The 22,946-nt window shown below is 41.5% G+C and overlaps 1 protein-coding gene across 1 annotated transcript in view; it reads right to left on the bottom strand.

The window, feature by feature from the left end:
• Nucleotides 1-22,946, bottom strand: part of ITGA2 (integrin subunit alpha 2) — a 76,003-nt gene that overhangs the window by 40,834 nt on the left and 12,223 nt on the right. Inside the window, exons 2-3 of the mRNA XM_072136241.1 lie at nt 5,208-5,331; nt 939-1,042 (exon numbers count right to left, since the gene is read on the bottom strand). Coding sequence (XP_071992342.1) covers nt 939-1,042; nt 5,208-5,331 — 228 coding nt within the window. The remainder of the gene's footprint in view (nt 1-938; nt 1,043-5,207; nt 5,332-22,946) is intronic.

Raw genomic sequence — 22,946 nt, forward strand, 5'->3', positions numbered from 1 at the left:
TTGGGCATGTGGCTCGGTTGATGGTGAACCTCATTAAAGTGATCGGCCATGAGCTGGAATACCAAGCACAACCACTTTAAATTGTATGGCACCGTGTAGAGACCACAGTGCACATACAGAGGTGGATTAAGCCTGACATGGGCCCTGGGCTGTATGAATATTATAGCCCCTACAAGTCGGGAATCACTTCCTACATATGGAACTAGAATCAGCTTCTTGGGGAATGGAGGACGCGTATCTTCTAACTGCTATCAATCTGCGGTTTCAGAACCATTGGAGGACCTTCCAAAGTCCTGCAATGATTTGTGTTTACTTGTGTATTGAGAGCAGGAACAGATGTACGAGGATTTCATGGGTGAAGGTCCTTTTTAGTATAAAATTTGGTGGTGGTTTGGGTGACCATGGGCCCCGGGCTACCACTCAAACCCCCTATATCAGTGATGGCTAACCTTTTAGAGCCTGAGCGCCCAAACTTCAACTAAAAGCCACTTATTTATTGTAAAGTGCCAGCGCAGCAATTTATGCAATAATTTTTTTCTCCCTTTTCTTTGACAATTTTCAATCAATCAGCCTCCTAAGGACACCAACACAGTTGAAAGCAGGAGGGCAAATTCGCCTATCATTATAGGAACATTCTCCAGGAAGATTCTTTGGGAGTCCTGTCTGGTGAACTTCATTCTGGGGTGATGGCCTGGGTGCCCACACAGAGGGCTCCGAGTGCCGCCTCTGGCACCAGTGCCATAGGTTCGCCACCACTGCCCTATATTATAATCCACTACTGTGCAAATCTTTACCAAGTTGTTGCTTCAAACATGTGGTCAGCAGGGTTCATCCTAAGGATGGCCTGAAAACCCCCTTTAAATCTTGTACTATAGATACCAAAGGACTGTCTAAAATAAAAAGTTACTAAATTTTTTATGATAACATGAAGAACTTACTTGGCAGGTTCATTCTCTCGCACCTTTGTGAAGTAAGAGGACATTTATAGACGTCGCCCATCCTGTTCTGCGGATAGCCGCTCCAAGGAGAGCTCACCAGTAACCTATGTGATGGAGACATATGGTAACTTCACAATCGTTTTTATGGTTTACTTTTTATAAAGCTCTAGATCCAGTACAGTGTGAGTAACAGTATATAAAAGTTATATATACAGAAATAATTTTCTTATCTCCTCTTATCTGTCATCAGTCTGTACTACTATAAATGCATCTGTCTATAAGCACTTGTACTTTAGAATGTAATGTATCTAAATCCTTTTCCCACAAATGTTATGTGTTCACAGCTCCTATGCAGCCCTATGTGTCGCCATAGTTACAGACTACAAATAAAACCTGTGTGTAGTCTGATTCGGCAATTATTTCATCTACCTTTCTCTTTTCGTATGTGTAGGTTAGCGAGAAGGTAAAGCTGAGAAAGTGACTCAACAACTAGTTGTAGGATCATATCACAAGCAAGTTTTGTTTCTAGTCTATTACCAACTATACATGTAGGTCTACAAGGTGACACAGACATTTTTTGGGGATTAATTAACACTTCTTAAGAATTCTTACTTTGCTACATTTTTTTCCACACTTGCCTAAAACTTTTGCACAGAACTGAGCATTTCCATGTTAGCATGTAAATCTCCTCCCAGGCTCACCCCCCTGTAATGAATTCCTTCCCTTCCCTATCCCAGTTCTAGTAGCAGGATGGATGTTGTCACTTCTTGCTCCGTGTGAGTAACATGTGTTACAGAGGAGTCCAGATCTGAACCAGATGTTCCTATTAAAGGTTATTATCCAAAACAAATGTAAACCCCCCCATAGGTTTGACTCTGGGGACATCCGTATGAATCCCAATAAAAGATTTCAGGATAGATAAGGTAACCCATAAAGTGCCAGTGTCTGGAGCTTCTTCTTGATCTTTTGCAGAAATGTCTACAGTGATTCTCCTTGTACTTGCAATTAACGTAATTGCAAAGAAATCTGATAAATCTATAGATAAGAGGTAAAGAAAAAGTTGGCTTGTGATATTTCAGAGAAAGTTCAGTCCCTGAGCTTTGTAGATAGCACTAGTAATACATATTCCAAGATTTCTTTTTAATATTATTCTTTTTTAAACTATTTTAGTCAATCATTTTTTTTTTAAATAAGTTACAATCATAACTAAGACTTTTTTACTTTGATGGAACTACCAGCACCCTCAGGCAGCACCCTTGGGTAGGGTCTGAAAAATCCTTTGTAACAAAAAAAAAATGTCCAAATAAGCTGAGATGAGTCACTTTTAGGAGCATTTCTAATGCCACTAGCTTGGGATCTAAATGTGAAAACAGAGAAAGAGGTGCAAACCCTGAGATACCCACAGTCCCTGTACCTGTCTAATTGTCTGCACTGTGCTAACTTGCAGGGGACAACTGGTGTAGCCTAATGTATGTGAGGGTACACCTAGACATTCGCTACTCTCAGTAAGTGCTCAAAACAGACAAACGCACAGAGTGAGACAGATAGACAGGCTCAGGCGTAATCAGGAAGTCAAAAGCCAAAATGGCGGCGAAGTACAGAATCAAGCAGCATAGAGTAGCCCAAAAACAAAGAAAATTCAGCAGATAGCAGAATAGAGAAGGGATTATCACAATGATCACAAGAGAAGTATAACCAGTACCAGAGCAGGTATATCAGGAGTTTCTGGAAGACATCCCAAGAGCTGTCAGGCTTTATGGTCCATCACTCAGCCCACACCAGACACACACACTAGAATCAAATGAAACCACCCAGCTTTCCACAGAACACACACCCAGCTTAGTCAAGGGAACTAACTCTGCAGGGCAAATAGTCACTAACAGCCTCAAATGGAGCAGCCCTGGGTGTGGTTCGCAGCAAGAACCCATTCAGGGAGTTCTGACACTAGAACCATAGTTCTGGTGTCATTGTAAATATGAGAATCTCATCTGCCAAATCGCATTGTGGTTTTGTGAGCTAGAGAGCCAGACATAAAGGCAGTCAAGAAGTCATTCTCAACTATGCCTTTAACGGTCTCTGGTTCTATAATTCACAGAATCTTGAAAGGTAAGATTTTCTTGTTTACATTGACACCAAAACCATGGTTCTAAGAGCTATAGAGCCCAGTGCAGGGATGTCTGAAGTGAAGCTCCTCCAGCCTCTAAAACTCTTCTAGAACAAAAAGTGACTCTTCTCAGATCATGTGTATAAGACTTTGGAGACTTTTTTAAATAGTTATACAGGGGAGTATTAACATACAGTAAAAGGAGGGATGATAGAAAGTATTTCATACACAACCTCAGGGACTGGTAGTTGAGCAGTGTAAAAGCTGGTGACAATGTCCCTTTAAGCAGTTGAATGGTGAAAGAAAAAAACTTGTAAATAAATGAAGATAAACCCAGTATAATAGACAGACCAGCACATAATGCGTCCCATCTAGTAATGTATACATTTAATACAACATCCTGCCATATATTAAGACTAAACGTCTAAATAGTGTAACTCCGCATTGTCCAAATATTCCCTAGTGATGCTCCCAAATACCAGATTGCATGCATTTGCTGTTTGTGGTCTGAGGTTTGTTAAAAAAAAATCATTAATGTAATTTTTTTTTCCGAATAACTTCATAGATCAGGAAGAATGAGTTATTACTCAGAACATTGTAAACCACACACAGAAAAAGATGATATACAAAAGTAAACTCTTGCTGTCTGATGTCTATGCCGCTATCAGATGTATATTGTAAGTATTTTATACAATGCCTACTGTTCAGTATACATGTAAATCGTCCAAGTATGAATATGAAAGCCAAAAGCTAACCTTAAAGGAAAACTGCCATTTAAGGGGTTGTCCGACAGCATAAAAAAAATCTATTGGTGGCCAGGAGGGGGCTGGTTAAAAAAAATAAACATTTACTTACCCCTTGCCCCATGTAAACAAACACTGAAGCAACGCTGCATTCAGCTTCCGGTCGGCCGAGTTGGCCGGCCACGCCCACCAGTCCCTATTCCCAGTGTTGTATCATGAGGGACAGGTGGGTGTGGTGGAAAGTTGTTTACACTTTAGAATTTTGCTCCCATAGAATATTATGGGGACTCAATGTAAGTCTATGGGAAAACACTGGGTCATTATTTTTGTGCTGAAATGTAACCACTTCTCCCCTGGTAGAAGGTATATAAGATGAACAATGCAAGTCCTTAGTGTCTTTCAGTTAGGGAACAGAGCTTGGAGGAGACAGGGACAGCTAGCCCAGGTCTTTCCTAAGCCTAGAACCGTTCTTCTGCCAGGAGGAGATAGGAGAAGTCAGCCCTATGATTTGCTTGTTTTGCTTTGCACCTGAATTTGCAGACCCTGACTCACCCTGATTTCCCATTGGGGTGCAGCATGTTTTACCATTACTTCTAGGCACTGCACAACCCCTTTTTCAACCTTGGAAAAATCATATTCTTATATTCCTTATCTTCCTAGCCCAGAATCCAGAGCAGAGCACCCAATAAGGTGACCTGCAATGCCAATCTCAATAATGGGAATGAATCACTTTGTGACCCAAATCCTCTACTGAAATCCCATGCAAGCACCAATGTACCAGGTTCTGACACATGCCCAGTACACTGTCTCATACCCTGGACTTTAGTGTATACATACTGTATGATCGATCAACCCTCGCTCTAGTAATGGGCAGTCCGGCTTTTCTAAATTAAGGTTATACGTAAAAATAAAAAAAATCTGAGAAATCTTATCTTTTGTCCCCATAAGCACTTTTGTAATGAAATTATGATGGACAACCCCATGAACCATGTTTTATGTTCTCATTTATAACATTAAACTACCACCAAAATGTAGAAAATCATCATATTTCGTCAATTACAGTACAGGCGGTCCCCTACTTAAGAACACTCGACTTACATACGACCCCTAGTTACAAACGGACCCCTGGATATTGGTAACTTATTGTACTTTAGTCCTAGGCTACAATGATCAGCTGTAACAATTATCAAATGTGTCTGTAATGAAGCTTTAGTGTTAATCCTGATTCTTATAACAACCCAACATTTGTAAAATACAATTGTCACAGAGACCAAAAAAGTTCTGACTGGGGTAACAATGATAAAATATACAGTTCCGACTTACATAAAAAATTCAACTTAAGAACAAACCTACAGTCCCTATTTTGTACGTAACCTGGGCACTGCCTGCATATTGGATCAGGGTATGGGGGTCACTACTCACCAATTTCCATCTTGATTGTTGAACTGCTGGACTGCATAACCAAATTGCACCCCTGGCGCTCCAGAATATATTTTATTTCCTGAAAATCCAACATTGTATGGAAGGCAGAATTGCAAAAAGGCACCTGAAAAAAGAGGGATAAAAATTGAGGGATATTTTAAGACAATGATCTATGGCCTACTAGAGATTCCATCCCGGCACATTTTTTGGGGGCCCCTTATCCATGTTGCACTTTAGGTTTCCATCCTACAACTTAGAGTTTTCCATACAGAACTATTAAATTTTTTTGGCCAAAAGCTTTTAATTAGGGAAGTCTACACTAAAATCAATTGGGGAAGTCTACACTAAAATCCATAAGGTGTTTTTTAGGAACTGGAGGACTATTCTTGTGTAGAAATGTCCCTCCAGATGCCTGTGCAGGGGGTCAGGGAAAACCCTATGATCCCCTCATACAGTATGATTGAACCATCCATTATGTCTGCACAGAGTAACAAAAACTATCATTTGTCTAAACTGTAAAAAAAATTTTTCCCCCAAATATGGAACTTCCAACAAATGCAACAGGCTAAAAAAAACCATTATCTTCCTGTTAACACTCTGAAAGACGAGACCACGTATAGATGTGTCCCTCCGATCCCACATCCTGAAGCTAATAATATTTTACTCAGAAAACACAGCCGACCACGGCCGGAGACCAAAGAAATGAGAAGAAGGGTTTTGCAACGCTCACAACTCCGAAGAGCTACAGTATGGATACAAAAAAGGATAAAAGCGGAAGAAATGTATACTGTAGACATATGTGCCTTAGAATTGTGGTGTGTTTTTGGGTCAAGTTTTAACATTTTTGTGAATATGCAACTTTTGGGGGCTCTGTGCAACAGTATTATATTGCAGTGCAGTATATTATATGAGTGATGAGATCCTTTTGTGTTTAAGCACCTAAAGAAGCCCAAGAGACTTAGTAAAGAAGAAAGTTTTAAAAAAAAGTTTTAAAGGAAATCTACTATAGGATTCAGTGATGGTAGACTACTTGTACTCACATGTTCATTCTATCATCTTAATTGTGGATCTGTTATATCTGGGATTTTCGATAAAAAGGGGTTAAAAAATATGCAAATAACGCCACCATAGCCCATCTCGGCACTCCCGTCTCAATTTATAAACACGTCCCCTACTCTTAGAGGCTCGTCTAGACCCGTGATGTCACCCGGCCCTTTGCAGATCTTGCACGTTTACGTTACAATCTTCCTTGCACAACCGAAGTTCTAACCAGCGGAGGATTGGCAAAGACCCAGGAGACGCCACTGTCTCACAGCGAGATGTATGGGGGGACAAGGCGTGTCTCAGAGTGTGGGGGTTGTGCATAAATTAAGAGACTGGAGCACCAAGATGGGCTCTGATAATGTAGCCAGAGCCCCTCTGGCGAATTAGCATATTTAAAAAAAATCTTTTATAAAAAATCAGGGCATTCCAGGATATGACAATAACAGATCCACAATCAAGATGACAGAACGAACACATGAGAAATCTGATGGTAGATTTCCTTTAAAATGATGGAAAAAAATGGAAAAATTAAAATTCTCCAATGCTCAAATCTGTGATTTTTGCTCCATTTTACCGTCCATTAAAATTTGAATTAAAAGTGACTAAAAGGTTGTACACTTCTCAAAATAATATCAATGAAAGTGTCAGCTCGCCCTACGAGAAATGTCACCTTACTCTGAAAAAGTTATAGGGTGCCAGAATATGGTATGACATAAGTCTACCGGTATATAAATGTGGTATCTTCGTGATCACACTGACCTATTGAATAAAGGGTGTACATCATTTGGACCGCATAATTAAAGCTGTAAAATCCAAGCCCCTTAGAAAATGGTGCAACTGCATTTTTTTTTGTCAATTTCACTACTTTGGGCATTTTTCCAGCTTCCCAATACTTTGCATAGAATGTTACATGGTGCCACTAGGAAGTTCCATATGTCCTGCAGATAATAAGCCCTTATATGGAAAAATAAAGAACTGATGGATTTGGAAGGTGACAAGTAAAAAACAGCAAAACTGAAAATGGCTCGGTCATGAAAGGGTGAAAAAGAAATGAATGTTATCTTATTTTGTGGAATAGATTGTATCCTGAATCGAACTGATAAGTGAAAAATATTACTTCTGTTTCTAGCCTTCCGATTTTATCACAGGCAGGCGAAGAAAGTTTCATTTGTGTAATGTCAAAAATTGCCCTCATAGATTGTAAGCTCTTCTGAGCAGGGACATCACTCTTATATGAAGCCTATTACATCCGACACTTTATTTATGTTATTACTCTGTCATGTCATTTTATTTATGTATATGTCCCCCATGATCTGGCAATATGGTGGTTATATTCACCGCTGTGAAATATGATGGTGCTAAAGAAATAAAGATTATCATAATTATTATTATTATTATTATTATGGACTGATTTTGTATTTATTCATCAGCCAGGAATTGATACAAGTCTAATCCCAGCATAACACATCGGAGCTACACACTGTATCCATCAGTCACACATTCCGTCCTCCATTGCTCTATAGGACAGAATAGAAAACTGATTCTTAAATGCATTTTCCACATAGTTAAGGATTACACAGCATAACACCATTATAGAGGCACTAGAACACTAGTAGGTCACCAACTCAATGATAAAAAGTCAGTACAAATTCAGTAGCACAAGTGACTACAAGAAACTGTAATGTATCAGAGGACAGTGCTTCCTTTTCCACTTATCATCCCCCCATGTGTAACAAAACAGCAGCGGGTCCCGATGCAAACTTTGGATCAGGGCCCCCAATATACTTTCTTTGGCGAAGCTGCGCTGACTTCCATGAGACGCAATTTAGTTGCGTGCCATTGAACGATCCGACTGATTCGGACTGAGCTCAGGATTTAACTTTCAAATTGTGTTGCAAGCCCAAGCTCTTACATGTACCACTAAAAACATGGTGAACTCTGCCAGACCTGAGTGGGAAAGAGTGACATGCAGGATATCGGGCGCATGATTATAGTGAATCGCGACACAGTGTATTATCGTCGGACAATGCACTTTATGTGAACTCTGGTGACCGGGTAAGTAAATGTACCCCATAGTGTTCAGCAGCAGCGTCTACTTAATGAAATGACCAGCCTCCACTCACTAAAATATCCAGCAGCAGCCTCCACTCACTAAAATATCCAGCAGCAGCCTCCCTTCACTAAAATATCCAGCAGCAGCCTCCACTCACTAAAATATCCAGCAGCAGCCTCCACTCACTAAAATATCCAGCAGCAGCCTCCACTCACTAAAATATCCAGCAGCAGCCTCCTCTCACTAAAATTTCCAGCAGCAGCCTCCTCTCAATGAAATGTCCAGCAGCAGGCTCCAGTAATATAATAGTCAGAACCAGTTATGCACACACTGGACTCCTGATCTATGTGATACTTGTGTAAAGGGTAGTTAAACTAGTGAAGCATAATAGAAGGAGATATACGCTGGGTACCCAAACTAGGTACTTTGAATAAAGTTCTTTTTGGGGTGATACCTATCCTTATGCAGTTGGTGGGGTTATTGTCGAGTGGATCCAAACTTTGTAGGTTTGCTTTACCTGGGCCCCACCTCGAAGTTCATCAGTTGGGCTCAAACTCTATTCCCCCCACCATTAACACCAGTGATTGGTGCTGGCTCAGATCATGGGCATTAACTCTTTAATTGCTCCTGACAAATTTTCCAGTGGCATTCAAATCGCTCTGGCCATGTGTTTTGGCACTAGGGTGCTGCCATTTGGGGGGCGAGGGGGGAATTGCTGCACCACGAGGAGTCATGGGGAGCAACACCTTAGGTTCATGTTGGCAGCAACAAGTATTTAAATGCCCCTGGTGACTTGGCAATGCCATTTTAACAGTTAACAAACGCTGTAGGTGACAGCGCTGGTAGGGACCAGGTTCAGTACCCGGACCCGAACATATATTTAAAATTTTGATTTGCAGGTCTTCTCATCACTAATAAGGGTATGTTTGGGATCTGTGTAGGGGCATCTCTTTGACCATGTAGGTAACTGTATATCAATGGGGGAGGTGGTGACCCACTTCAAATGGTTTTTCTTACTATGGACAATGAATAACATGTTGATAGGAAATATTCCAAGTACATGGTTATCTATTGGTCAGCTACTTGGAGAGAAGTCATTCCATAAACTACTGCCTGCAGGATGGACTGCATTCACTTTCAGGGTCACAGGCTGGTCCAATGCAGTTTCCTGAAAAGAAGAGGTCGTCATGTAGAGTAAATACTACTAGAACTCACCATTTCCTATACAATTTAACCCTGTAGTAAAACCCTGCATTCCTTCCACATCCGCTACTAACATAGATGACGGGACTGACCCGCCTGCTGTGTACACGTCACTTCTATCCCGTCAGCATTAGACAGACCAATGTTCTATACGTATATTGTATTTCCTAATAACGGGACTACACACCCAGGTTAGAGGGTGAGAGTGATTAATATACAGGCCACCTACAAGAAGTGACTCACCATAACATCCATGTCTGCAGTATAGTACTACTACTACTACTACGTGCTGACAGCTGTAAACACAGACGCTTGTATGAATGGATTATGCAATATTTGTCTCTAGAAACCATCATGACGGAGAGGTCAGGGGACAGGATGTTAGTCAACGTCATGCAAGACTTTCCCACCGGATGATCGAACTAGAAGGTTTAGACTCTATTCATACCAATAAATGATGCAGACGTAGCGTAGTTATACTCACAGGGTACTATTAGTGTTCCTTTACTGCAAACATTATACAGTATTGGACTGGCCCACCAGAGAATCTTGGGATCCTCCGGTGGGCCCACGCTCTAGTCTAGTGCTGGTCCTCAGAGATACAGCAGAAGACAACCTGATTAGAGAGACTACAAAGGTCTGTTCTCTGGGGGATGATTTTATCTGGTGGGTCCAAAAAGCCCCAGTCAACACTGGACAGGCTACTACAAAAGTGTCCAGAGCAATTCCTTTAATATTGTCAGTATTCTTAGGAATTGCTTTTCTTGTTGTGGACAGATAGTTCTGGAGTCTATGTACAATCATCTTGTTTGTAGGAAATTCGAAATAATTGTTTTATTGTTTGCTGAAAGTTTTGAGCAGCTGCCAGACTGGACAGGAAAAGTCTCACTGTTGTCCTCCTAGACAACACACTTCTCTCGGGTGAGAGTCTGGAAACCCCCCTCTCTCCTTCCTAAGAACATTATTGGAACATTACCCTAATACATTATGAACAATGCCAGGTCCAAAACGTGCTTGACATCGGGTTGGGTGCAATAGGTTGATGCCCTTCAGGCAGGTAGGTCATTAATAGAGATGAGCAAATCATCCAGGATTCGATCAGCTGGAGCTTTGCCAAATTTTTCAAAATATTTGGTTTGTGTTGGTATCAATTCCAGCTGAACCAATGTTGCTTCATTTCCCTGGAAATCGGTATATAACCATATTTGGTGAAAATCTTCTCTCTCATTTTGTAAATTTTGTAAGATTTTTTTTTCATTTCTCTCACCCCCTAAGCTCTGGGATAATTGTTGGCAGTAGCTTACCCCCATTTTAAAAGATGTGTCCGATGAAAAGGAGAAAAGATTCGGATTCACTTTGGTGTCTGAAAAATGGCAAATTTGTACCGACCCAACAAAGAGATTTGCTCATTCCTGGCCATTAAAGGGGTTGGCCACTTTACCTCATGTTTTTTGTAATGTGTGTGTAAGTGTGGGGGACAGGGTGTGTGTCTAAGTGTGGGGGGCAGGATATTAGGTAATTTTCCAATATACATCTATTAATAGTTCTGCTCCTCTTTCTTGATATGTAAAGTGAAGCCTCCTGTCTTTTACCTCATAATCCGGAGATTACTGCCCATAAAATGTCCGCAGATGGAGGGTCATGTGATCTCTATCTGTCCATGAACAGTCACCAGTTAGAGATCACATGACCCTCCATCTGCGGCCATTTTATGGACAGGAATCTCTGGCTGATGAGGTAAAAGACAGGAGGCTTCACTTTACTTATCAAGAACTATTATGTATATTGATAAATTACTTATTATCCTGCCCCCACACTTAAAAACACATTACAAAAACGTGAGGTAAAGTGGGCAACCCCTTTAATATAAGGTTATGGGGTGCAAAACATGGACGTCTACTGATCAACGCCACTATATAATGGGCAGAGTCAGAAGGGAAAAGCTCTGCCCATCTTACAGTGGGATTACAGCTGGCGGAGCTCCATTTATACCTCAGACATTGCTGAAGGATTGGGGTACATGGTGTGAGATCACTTACAATCTCATACTAATAGTAATTTTATGGATAGGTTATTGTTGTTATGGAAACCTAAGGCTGCATTCAGATAGCCGTTCAGGGATGTATATATACGGCCGACATATATACGTTGGGTTTAGGACCCCCGCACATGTGGCACCGTACCATTCTGTATCCAGGAGAAGGATAGGAAAGATAGCTGTGCGCCATATATCGCCATGGGAAGGGGCGAGGGTGAGCAGCGCTCACCCCCTCCTCCTCCTCTCCCGGGTGTCGACTTGTGCCCGCCATGCTACGGTACGGCCGCCACACTTTTGTCTGAATAAGGAGTATCCAAGACAGAATTGAGCTCCTTCTTTGTAATTAGTTAATCATATTGTGACGAGAAGTTAACGTGTAACTAAAGAGTCAACGGTGAACTCAACTTCCTGTGATTCCTCCTCCCGTTCTGTGTCTCGTAGAGTGAGAAATGAGCAATGAGTCATGTTGTTAGGATCAAGGACAGCGCAAGGAGAAGCAAGATCAATTATCATATTCATATCTGCAGGGTGTAGGGGTCTCTTGATCATATACTTGGTACTGGTTGGTTTTGTGGCTGTACTGATGTTACAGTATCATAGCGAATTGTGTCTCACTTTCTATAGGATGTTCACGTATCGCCTAATAATAAAATTACCAATTTAATCCAGACTATCTGTCTCTATATCTTATTGGGAAGGGATTGGAAAGGGTGGAGGAATTTGGGTCAGAGGAAAGTGAACCATACCTCCCCCTGCACGAATACTTGGGCTATGAGATATCACAATGTAGTATTGTCTGGCACCTGTACAGGATTTCACAGGTTGAGACTTCCTGCAGCCATTGTGTTACAATGAAAAGTTTCAAGAAACTAATCATTAACCAAGTAGACGAGGAAGGATTTTGTATGATCTGTTTGCTGTGGCATAGCCATCCATCATTGTACCATCATGCATTGTGACTGTGCAAATACAATTAGAACCTACCATATAGTAGAAAACTAAACCCGATGCCTTGCTAATAGGGTACAGCTATGCACAGCATGCCCTGGCAGGTAGCATGACATAGAGAAGTTGGAGGTGTATTTTCTAAGGTTTTAATGTTATCACTTTACTATCATCTGAAATATGACATTTTGTCTACTAAGGTCCAAAGGAGAGCGACAAAAAAGCCAAACACGGGATATGACCAACCCATATAAATGACCCATTCATGAATATGGTCAAAAACTGTTTCATATAGAATGATCAAGGGGAACGTCACAGGGACACGGATCAGACGGACTGCGGCGTGGGACATTAGCGGCGCCGGAGGCTGTAAGTACACGTTTAATTATTTTTAAATAGCCCGCCCCAGCCCAGCCCTAAATTATTCCGGAACTCGGATAACCTCTTTAATTTCTGAAAGGCCAAGACTTATTTACTACAAGAACTGTGAATCTGTGGAATGGCCTGCCTCAGGAGCAGATCACTGCAGAAACAGGAGAAGGCTTTAAAATAGGACCATGATGCCTTCTTACAGAAACAGGAACATAAAACTGAAGCAGAAGTGTTTCCCTTCCTGATCTTAATGGACAATGCAGCCGGAATAGCTAATTGATGTGTAGTTTGGGTGCAGGATGCACACTAAGCGCATATTTATCTCCTGACTGGAGGAAATCTACCACCAGGATGAAGGATTGTAAACCAAGCACACTGACATACTGCTGTGTGCCCCCTCTGGCAGGATCCATTCTTCTATACGCTTCCCATGCCCTGGTCTTTACAAAAATGGCTTTGAATATTTAGCAAATAAGCCAGGAGCCCCTTAGATAATGCTATCCTGGTGACTGTTTCCCATCTGTAAAGGTCACCCTCACAGTAGCAGATTGCCTCACATGTGATAGCTCAGAGTTACACTGAATTTCTGCTTTCCATAATAGTGCCTCATTTTTTCCAGTGAAATGTTAAATGCGTAGAAACAAGGATATTCATAACACACGTTTCTATGTAGGTGTGGTGCACAGATTCATTAGCAAAATGCAACCATGTATGATGGAGCGGACAGGCCTGGCTGCATTCAATTATGGAAATAGAAGACCTGAGGGTCGTAAACTCTGGGTCAATTTCGGAGACACTCTTTGCAAAAACTTTAGTTGCAGAACCTTAATGTGTTCACAGTCTCTAAGCCTTGGTTTTTGGTGCAGTTTCTACAAGTTGTTCTAAATACAATGCAATATAAACGCATTGGGGGAGATTCGTTATCGCTGCTCTACCAGTTTTTGTTGAGGAGAAACTATATGAATCTTTGCACCGGTTTTGGAGTTTCTCCAACCTGCCTGTCACTATGGGCGTGTCAGGTGGAGATCGGGCTTAGAGGAGGGCGGTCGGAGGGCAATGTCCGGCCTGTCTTATTTACTATTGTCTCTGCCGGATAAAAATGGTGGAGAATATAGCAACAGTTTCGCCAGTTCCGATATTTGTGTATACGGGCGCGTGGAACAAAACATTGTGATCTAAACTGGGTAACAGATCTGTCAACGACCTATGTAGACCCAATGGAGGAGTCTATTGGTTTTCTGACACGATTTCCTCAATTTTCCTGTAAAGTATACAGGTGGTCCCCTACTTAAGAACACTAGACTTACATACGATCCCTAGTTACAAACGGACCTCTGGTAATTGGGAATTTCGTGTACTTTATTCCTAGGCTACAATAAACAGCTATAACAGACAATTGTCACATAGAACCAAAAAAAAGTTCTGGCTGGGATTACAATGATAAAATATACAGTTCCGACTTACATACAAATTCAACTTAAGAACAAACCTACAGACCGTATCTTGTATGTAACCCGGGGACTGCCTGTATTGCCCCAGCTCAGGAAATCTGACAACTAGTATCCCAATAGATGTGAACAGGCGCTCGGCTGTGTACATTAGACTTATTAGCACTGGGAATTGTGATCCCCAGTGAATGTAATAAACCATACAGTATTTCTATTATCAAATATATATGATCACAAAATAAAAAGACCAGACATATAGCCGAGAACAGGGCGAGATCCTATAAGGATAAAGCGAGGAAACCTTTCCCAAAACAATTCTGAAGAAGAAGTGTTCTTCTGTTAGGATCTTGTTCCATTCCCAAGAGGCAATTTACATTTTGTCATAACCCCAAACTATAGTAATCAATGGTAATGTCTTTTGATAAATTGGCCCAATGTAAAACAAGCTATAACCACCTGAGGTCTTCATTACCGGCCTCAACAGTATAAAGGACAGGGACACTGAGACCAGTGATCTACAGTAGACCTGGGGAGGCACTTATTATGGCCTTTAAAATGGAAAACTGGCAGAATTTTTCCCTTTGCTGCGTTTCTTGTGGCTTATTTATGAAGTGTTGGTGCCACTATTTTAGTGGCTTTCCGACACTCTCAACTTTTTTTTTTGGGGGGGGGGGGGCAAAATTGTGGCGGCGCTTGTGAATTTGTTATTTTTATGGCGCTTCTAGTTTTCTGAATCTTTTTGTGGCTCAGTTTTTGGTGCAAAATTAGAGCAGCTAAAAGCTGGTCGAGGGACTTCTATTTCACATCCATGAATGGGGAGACATTTCTAATCCTTTTTGGTTGTCAGGAAAATCATTCATCCCTTGCGCCACAAACTTACATCCCTCTGAAAATTATAGCACACTTCCTGCGCCGCTCTGCGCCCAAATTAATAAATGCCCCCCATTATGTGCCCCAATAGGCATCATTTCCACGTGCCATAGATGGAGGTACATTGGTGCTGATGGAACATATATCATGCCTCATGTTAGTCATACAGAATCCTTCCATATCTCCATATTCTGCTTCTCTAGATGGAAAAATGAAAACCATTCATAAATGTGCTTCTTATTAGCTAGAATAACAACCTTCATTAGATGACACACTGTGAATATCATATATCACATATACCCAGCGCTGACTATATTCCCACATGTGGTGCTTGACGGGAGAGGAAAAGCTCAGTATGAAGTCAGAGATGTACAGGATCTATAATGAGGGATGATTTTCATGGAATTGGGGCAACGATGACAGTTCTGCTCCAGGTTACAACAAGCTGAAAGGATCCCTGAATATTGGATATTATAAGTAGCTCATGGAAAGATATTAACCTTTATCATGCCAGCATCTCTTTGCCATAGAGATACCAGTATTTCACTTATCGGAGAGGTTGTTTGTGCTCCAGAGCTGCAGTTTGTATTGTAAATGGGGATAGGATATTGCAGCCGTAGAAATAGTCTTCTGGATGTCCATTCCTACTGGGAATCTGTAATCATGTACTCGAGAAAGACTTATTACAGGAGTTTTCTGACATAGAAGCATTGGTCTACAGGAGCACATTGTAGCATGAAAAATATCCCATACACACTAGGCTTGTCTGTGGGGAGGGAAGTCAAGAGTTTTTAGAGTTGAGAACCTTCATCCATGTTCCTCTACATTGAGTGGAGCACTGAAACCCTGACTGATCCTCATAAATGGTTGATCTTTTCAACAAACGTTGAGAGCTGGTGACTGGAGACTAGCTGCTACTGTAAGTGGTCACCAATATTCTACACTCCAATAAAGCATTTGCAGGATCATGTAGGAAATTAAAGAAAAATAATGGGAGATCAAAGGGGTTTTCCCACAAAACAATGTGGATAGGGCCTAACTTTCTGATCATGGGGGTTTCCCCTCGTTGGTCCCCGTGATGAGCAGAGCAGCTGGCCGCGTCTGTGCTGCCCCATTCATCTCTATGGAGATTACGGAGATTACCGAGCACCACGCTTGTGATCTGTGGGGGTCTTATCACTGAGACCTTCACCAATCAGCAAGTTAAACCTTATCTTGTGGATAGGGCCAACTTGTTTCGTGGGAAAACCCCTTTAATAAACTGGACTTAGTCCTACACCACCTATATCAGTGATAGCAAACCTTTTAGAGACTGAGTGCCCAAAATGTAAACCAGAACCCACTTATTTATAGCAAAGTGCCAACACAGCTATTCTCGCATAATTATTAAAATCTTCTTGCCCCGTGCTATACCACAGCTTTCAGCGGTCCGGAGGACACCAATATAATTGACAGAAGGTGGGAAAATTCTGATTGCCATTGGAACTTCCCAATGAACAGGAAGAATTGTGGGGCCAAGAGCAGAAGCTTCAATGGCTCCAAAGATAATTTGACCCTGTCCACACCTCTTCCTGCAGTCTCAGGTATAGACCCAGATGCTTCACATCTTGGGCTACCTGGACAAGTCCTGTCTGGTGAATTCTTTGCTGGGGCAACAGCCTGAGTGTCCACTGATAGGGCTCAGAGTGCCACCTCTGGCACCCGTGCCATAGGTTCGCCACCACTGACCAAATGGTAGAAAGGCCATAAAAAAACAGTGGCTTAATTGTCCATAGCAAATAACCCTGCACAACTACGCTTAGAGACTGAAAATCTTCTTGGGGTAGAAGATTTTTAGTCATGGGGAAAGTATTGGAATCACAAAAACTTCAGAAGAGATATTCACCAGGATATGAGCAATGTAGGAGGTTTAGTCCTAGGTATGGTGTATAGTATATGTAATAAGCCATTAAGATTGCATCTTCTTCAGGGGCGGAACTTGACGTCAGACCAAAATTCTGTGATGTAGGCATTGACTTGCCTAATCGGAAGAGGATGAATTAGTTGAAAGGCAGACGTTCATCAATGAGGCTTTCAAATCAAATCACCCCCCTTTCCCTAGAACTGATATAAATATAAATAAACAGTAAAAATTATAAACACATTAGGTATCCCTGCCTCCGAAAATGCCTGATCTATCAAAATATTAACGTTTTTTTCACTGCGGTTAACCCCGTAACGGAAAATAGCGCCCAAAGTCGAAAATAGCACTTTTTTGCCATTTAAAAAAAATATATATTCTATAAAAAGTGATCAAAAGGTCGAACAGTCCTAAAAATGATAACATTGTAAACGTCATCAAAATCAGCAAAAAACAACACCACCCACAGCTCCGTACACCAAAGTATAAAAAAGTTATTAGCACCGAAAGATGGAAAAATCCCCCAAAAATTTTTTGGACAGGAGGTTTTAATTTTTTTTAAATGTATGAAAACATTATAAAACCTATACAAATTTGTTATCCTCGTAATCGTACCGACCCAGAAAATAATTATCTCATCCAATGAAAACATATTCCGTGCAGAGTCGATGGCCTGGAAAACCGTCACTGGCCACTCCTGCCCGGACGTATCAGATGAATGGCTTATAATACAAAGACAGAAAGATCTGCAGGAGGATGCTCCTCCTCCTTGTTTCAGGTTGGACGTTGGCCGATACCTGAATGAAACTGTACCGGAACGTTAAAACGGCAGTGTCAGAAGCAACCATTCACCAATGTTATGTTGGTCTCCATGATCACCAGATCTAAATTTATGAAAACATTTTAAAATGACCATTTTGGACTCTTTTCGCCCTATTTACAAGGGAAGTTTTAAGAAGAAATGAATGCAAGGGATATACATTACAGGTTATACAGTACAACAATACAATAGACACAACATGAAGCCCCATATCATATCTAGACATGAAGCTGACCACAAGCTATAAGTGTGATAGTAGATATTAAAAGCTGCCGCACTTCCTCTAAGAGACCGTCTCATCATTTCCTGACACCGATACGATTCTCATGTAAAGTGCCATCAGTAATATAATATGTGTAGTATAATTGTATCACAGACATTATAATGTAGAGGTGAGAGTCAAACCCCGAGAGAATATAACAGAAATAAATTACCAATATCAATTTTGGGGAAGATATATCACAATTGTCTAAGAGCAGAACTGCTGATATTGTATCGGATCGGACACACTTTTGTTGGCGTCCGGACATAGGCACCGGCCGGGGCTTTACCGGTACCACACAGGAGAAGTACTTTACCGCATTGAGGAGGATATATGACATCTAGAAAATGATCTACCTTAAGTCCAGGTACCATTTTTTGACTCATGAATTTTTATCACAAACACACTTGACAATTAGTGTATACATCATACTCATCGGGAGCGCGGTTAGTTATGCTTTTTTATGGGCTGTCCTGGTACATATTTGGGCTCGGGAGTTTAAAAGGAAATCTACCATCAAAATATAGCACTTATTGGAATATTTATCAGCAATCTTCTTATTTTTGTTATCTATGACCTCCATCCTCCTAATATCAACTTGTATAATTAATGCTAAGGACACACTATTCTCTATAGGGACATTGGGGAGCCAGGAAAAGGGCTCCTGATGACAAGTTCCCTTTAAGTAGAGCCTCTTTGCCTGTCCGAAGCCCAATTCTCTGTACTATGGGCAATGACATGTACAAAAAGCTCCTTCTGCTTCCCTCTATGCTTCTCACATTCATTAATGAGATAGTGTGTAATAACATGCATTCTCACCAATTGGAGGGTGGAGAGAGGCGGGAGGAGCGTAGCTTATAAATTCAATGGACTCTGTGTTTTGTGAGTCCTATTATTAGACAGAATGTTATATATAGTATATGAAGTCAATTTGTTAAATAAATCCATAGGATCCTACATTATTTTACGCATCCAATGATAAATCACTATGAGGAGGGTGGAGAGAGGTGTAAGGAGCGCTAGCTTATAAATACAATGGACTCTTTGTCATAGCTGTGTTTTCTAATATTATTACCTAGAAAACTATATACCGTATACTGTACATGTAGTTGATTTTATTTAATACATTCATAGGATTCAACATGCATCACGTTAATATATATACGGCGTTTAGATTCTGTCAGTAGGATTTTGACGTGACATTTGCTTCTCCTTCCTCTTTTATCTCTGTTGGTCTTTTCTGTAGCAATTCCCTCCTTATCCTTCTAATATCTTTCCATATTAAAATTTAAAAAATAAATTTGCTGAGCAGTGATGCACAGTTTATGTAGAAGTCGCTGCAGAAGCCAGTGATTTGCAGCTGCGAAGAACAGCACGTTTTTTGGGAATTGCCAAAAAGCGACTGCCACTACCAGGCCCCCCACAATGCTGGGATGGAGAGGCCAGGTAAGTTTATCTTTATTAAAACAGTTTTCTGTTTTAAGGGTGCCAATACACGGTGCGGCTGTGGAGCAGCCGGGACGCAGCCGATCGCATCACAACTGCTGCAAGTCACATCCAGGCCGCATCTTATTAAGAAAATTTGCTGAAAAATCACAACAAAATTGTTATTTTTAGTGATTGTATCTTGTACTATTAACATGATACAGACACTAAATAATAATTTTGTAATGATTTACCAGCAAAATGCATCTGGCCGCATCGTATATAACCACCCGAAGGTCTCATTCACACGACCACATCACGTCCCCCATAGAGCTCTATGGCACCTGGCAAACAATGGACACAATTATCTGGTAACATCTAGAAGAGCCAGTGATGCACTGACGTTACTCTCAGACATTTGTCATTGTTCCTGCACCGTGCGCACGGATTCATCCACTATCATTATCGTCACCGCGCAAAACATTTGATGAGTAATTGTATGGACCACAAAGCCACGAATGAAGATGTCACCAACCTCTAATCTAAAACATCCCAGGACATAAAGAAGCGTCTCCCATCATTGTGGGATCAGTCATGGAAGTGAAAGTATTGCCAATAAAGTTACATCCTGTTACTAATTAACAACCTACAATATCGTGTGTCTGCTCAGCTCAGCAACGCTTCATGTGTCCCTCTGATTGTTTTCCCAGATCCACCTCCTTCTAAAAGCTTCTCCAATTCTCCTTCAGACTATCAGCTCCTACATAATATCCACCACCTATATGGTGGTATATAGTTGTCCAGCAACTAACAGATTTCTGTATCGCTGAGACCCCTGGATCATCCGTAATCCCAAGTTGAGTGCGACTATACCCCACAGTCCCACCGATGGTTATTGAGAAGTGATCAGGGCTGATCACAAGAGACTGGTCCTGTTATCACTACTTGATGGACTGGTAGGTCGTGCATGCGTCCTGCTGCTGAGGTCGCTATTTCCGGTCCTCTCAAAGATAGTCAGAGGGAGTGCAGGAGATACAACACGGTGCCTTAGTGGTTAGCATTACAGTCTTGACGCGCTGGGGACCTGGGTTCAAGTGCCAGGGTCAACATCTGCAAAGAATTTGTATGTTCTCTCCGCATTTGCATAGGGGTCCTCCGGTTTCCTCCTACACTCCAAAACATACTGGTAGATTGTGAGCCCCATTGGGGACAGGGACTGATCTGGAAAGCTCTGTGCAGCGCTGCGTAATATGTGTGCGCTATATAAAAAAAGGAATTATTATTATTATACAACCATTTATGATGCCCTAGTAGTAATAAATGCTTAACTTGTCACTTGAATCACAGCACCCCCTTGTGATTGATGGGGGTCCTAGCAGCAGGACTCCTAATGATGATAATGTGGACTGGGTGTAATAAAATTTGGTACAACCTCTTTAAACAGTGCATGGTGCTCACCAAAATGAGCAGGTTGCCCAAGTAATTCCAGAAAATGCAGAAAAAGTTTTTTTTTTCAACCAGATTATCCCTTTAACTGATAAGCCTGACCGCACACAGCTAAAGATACAAAGATTACCCAAATAAGAGACCGGACCTGTACCATAAAGTGTACATTATAGTGCGGCCCAAGGACAGTCCTGAAAGTCATGCAAGTCCTTCTTGAACTTTTTGAATAAAATTTAACATGACAACTTCCTATCTTTGGGCCTGTCTCTTATTGGAGTATTTGCTCACCTCTGTTAGTGAAATGAGTCAAGTTTAGAGGCTGCAGTAAAAAGCGTCACTACAGATGCCTCTATCTCCGGTTCGATAGCACAGAGAAACAAGCTTTTAGATCAATGATAAGCATCTCATCTTTCAGACCACACCAGTCTTGTGGTTCTGTGAGCTACAGAACTGGAGATACAGATAGTTAAGGACGTACACGGGAATAGGATCTTTTATCAACAGTTCGCATTTTTAACTGTGTCTGATGTGATCTGAAAGATAAGATTCTTATTTTTGATATGACACTTCGAAAATAGAGAGCAGGGACTGGAAGAAGATAAAGGAAGGTTAAAAATATATTTCATCTCTATAGAACTGTGGCAGGAAGTGTGGAAGGGAATGTACATCGGAGATAAGAAGTTTAAGGGGGCGGGGCTGGTTAGATGACTGACAGGAGGAGAAACACTGAATTGAAGCTGGAAAATTCCTTTAAGAATGTTGTGTATTGTTTCCTACTTTCTTCTCTCAATGTAGAGCAGCCATCGATCCATCCATCCTACAGTGGGCCTGGTATGATGCTCAACACTACCAAGTGCCGACATGGGTCCTGAGGTAGCACATGATGTAACAGAAGCCTAGAAACACAAACTGGATCTATGGAGATTCTTATGTTTAAAGGGGTTTTCCCACAAACAAGTTAGGCCCTATGTATAGCATAGGGCTGATCAGTGGCGGTCTCAATGGTGACAAGAACGGGAGGTCCAATTTACCCCCATCGGACCCCTCATCACTTCCCAAGATGAGTGGAGCAGATGAGTGGCGCAATGCCAGGCTGTCCCGTTTATCTCTATGGAGCTGACGGAGATTCATCCATAGAGATGAATGGGGCAGTCCGGCCATGTACACCCGGCTGCTCCAGTCATCTTTGGGAGCAACAAGGGGTCTGAAGAGGGTACATGGGACCCAACGTTCTAGTGATCTGCAAGTTAGGCCCTATCCACAGGAACTTACTTCATGGGAAAATCCCTTTAATACGACGCCAAAAGCATTAACCTGCTTCTGAAGTGACTCTCTCCTGCAGCCTCTAAACTTGACTCATCTCCGGCAAAATAAGACTCTTCTCCGCTCAATTGCTTATGTTTGTTTTTATAGTTAAACAGGTGAGGTTTCACATAAAACAGGGAATACTAGAAAGGACATTTCATGCCCTACCAGAGGGGGCTAGTAGTTTACAATCTGGTTACAATGTAATAATGCATTACTCTGCATTCTATTTCTGATACCCATGGCTCGCTAATGTCCGTAGGTTGTAGTACTGTGCACCATGGTACAGTAACAGCAGTGAATGGCTCCTGTTTGCACGCAGGGGTCATATATCCGGGCAATTACACAGCAGTGACGGCCACGGACTGAATGACTCCTTTTATAAACAGACATTTAGGAGAATAATGGGAGGATTACTGGGCACAAAGTGGCATGGCGGGCGGCTTACTGCACTGAACCAAAAATATGACACAGCAAACGAATTGTGAAGATTTCCCCATTTAACCCTGCGCCCCGCAGCCATACATTCCTGTGTAATCACTTCCCGGGAGACGGCACAGACAAGCAGGGACTGTATACATCATGTATTTCTCCTCCTTCCCTGCAGG

Source organism: Engystomops pustulosus, chromosome 1, assembly GCF_040894005.1.
Source record: "Engystomops pustulosus chromosome 1, aEngPut4.maternal, whole genome shotgun sequence".
In the NCBI taxonomy this organism is placed as follows: Eukaryota; Metazoa; Chordata; class Amphibia; order Anura; family Leptodactylidae; genus Engystomops; species Engystomops pustulosus.